The sequence below is a fragment of the Trichechus manatus genome, unplaced genomic scaffold, assembly GCF_000243295.1.
Source record: "Trichechus manatus latirostris isolate Lorelei unplaced genomic scaffold, TriManLat1.0 scaffold00214, whole genome shotgun sequence".
NCBI lineage: Eukaryota > Metazoa > Chordata > Mammalia > Sirenia > Trichechidae > Trichechus > Trichechus manatus.
This window is the reverse complement of record NW_004444150.1, coordinates 2,566,959-2,567,814: the sequence shown is the minus strand read 5'-3', so window position 1 is coordinate 2,567,814 and position 856 is coordinate 2,566,959. Positions and strand designations below refer to the sequence as shown.

The 856-nt window shown below is 61.7% G+C and overlaps 1 protein-coding gene across 1 annotated transcript in view; it reads right to left on the bottom strand.

Annotated features, from left to right (window-relative positions):
• Positions 1 to 856, bottom strand: part of BRD3 (bromodomain containing 3) — a 21,801-nt gene that overhangs the window by 2,437 nt on the left and 18,508 nt on the right. The window contains exon 10 of the mRNA XM_023742657.1: positions 47 to 175. Coding sequence (XP_023598425.1) covers positions 47 to 175 — 129 coding nt within the window. The remainder of the gene's footprint in view (positions 1 to 46; positions 176 to 856) is intronic.

Sequence of the window (856 nt, the reverse complement as noted above, 5' to 3'; positions counted from 1 at the left end):
CAGCCCTCCCTCCGCGCCCCGGGCGGCAGGACTGGCAGACAGGTACCTTTCTTGGCGGGCTTTTTGTTGTTGTTCAGCTGTCCGCTGACGTCCTGCAGCCGCTTCTCTAACTCTTTCTTCTTTTCCTGAGCTAACTCTTCTTTCGACTTGGCTGCTTGCTTCTTCCCGCTGGTGGCTGTCAAGGAACAGATGAGCTCTGAGACGGCGGGAGAGCCTTGCTCCCCTTGGCCACACCAGCAGCGGGGTCACACACTGGCCTGCGGGCTGCGGCAGGCCCTCGGCCGGCTCCTGGGCCCAACCTCCCGTGGTGGCACCCAGGTGGCCGTGAACCCAGCACTCCTGATGTCTCACCCCCAGCCCTGCTCCCTTGGACACATGACACCTGTATATACGAAAGATGTCACCTACAGAGTAACAACGATCGGATGATAGACACGTCACCACCACACCTGCCTTTACTGAGCCCCTGCTGTATGCAAACCCTTTTCTTCACCCTCACAAACCCCGAGGTCAGATACACCATTCTCACAGACAAGGACGCAGGTATTCGAAGACATGGCCAACCGCACGCCACGTGAAGGCGGACCCACTCACAACGGGCTTCCTGTGGCTGTTCCTCTCCCTGCCTCAGCTCTGCAGCCTGGATCCCACCGCCTGGACATCTGCCTCCGCCTTGGAGTCGGCGGGTGACTCACCGTGAGGCTAAGTGCGCTGTGACTACAGAAGGGTTACACGGCTGCCTGCCTCTCTGAGGGGGACCACAGCGCACCCCCGAGGGGGCACACAGCCCGCCCCTCTGAGGGGGAACACAGCGCGCCCCTCTGAGGGGGAACACAGCCCGCCCCTCTGAGGGGGA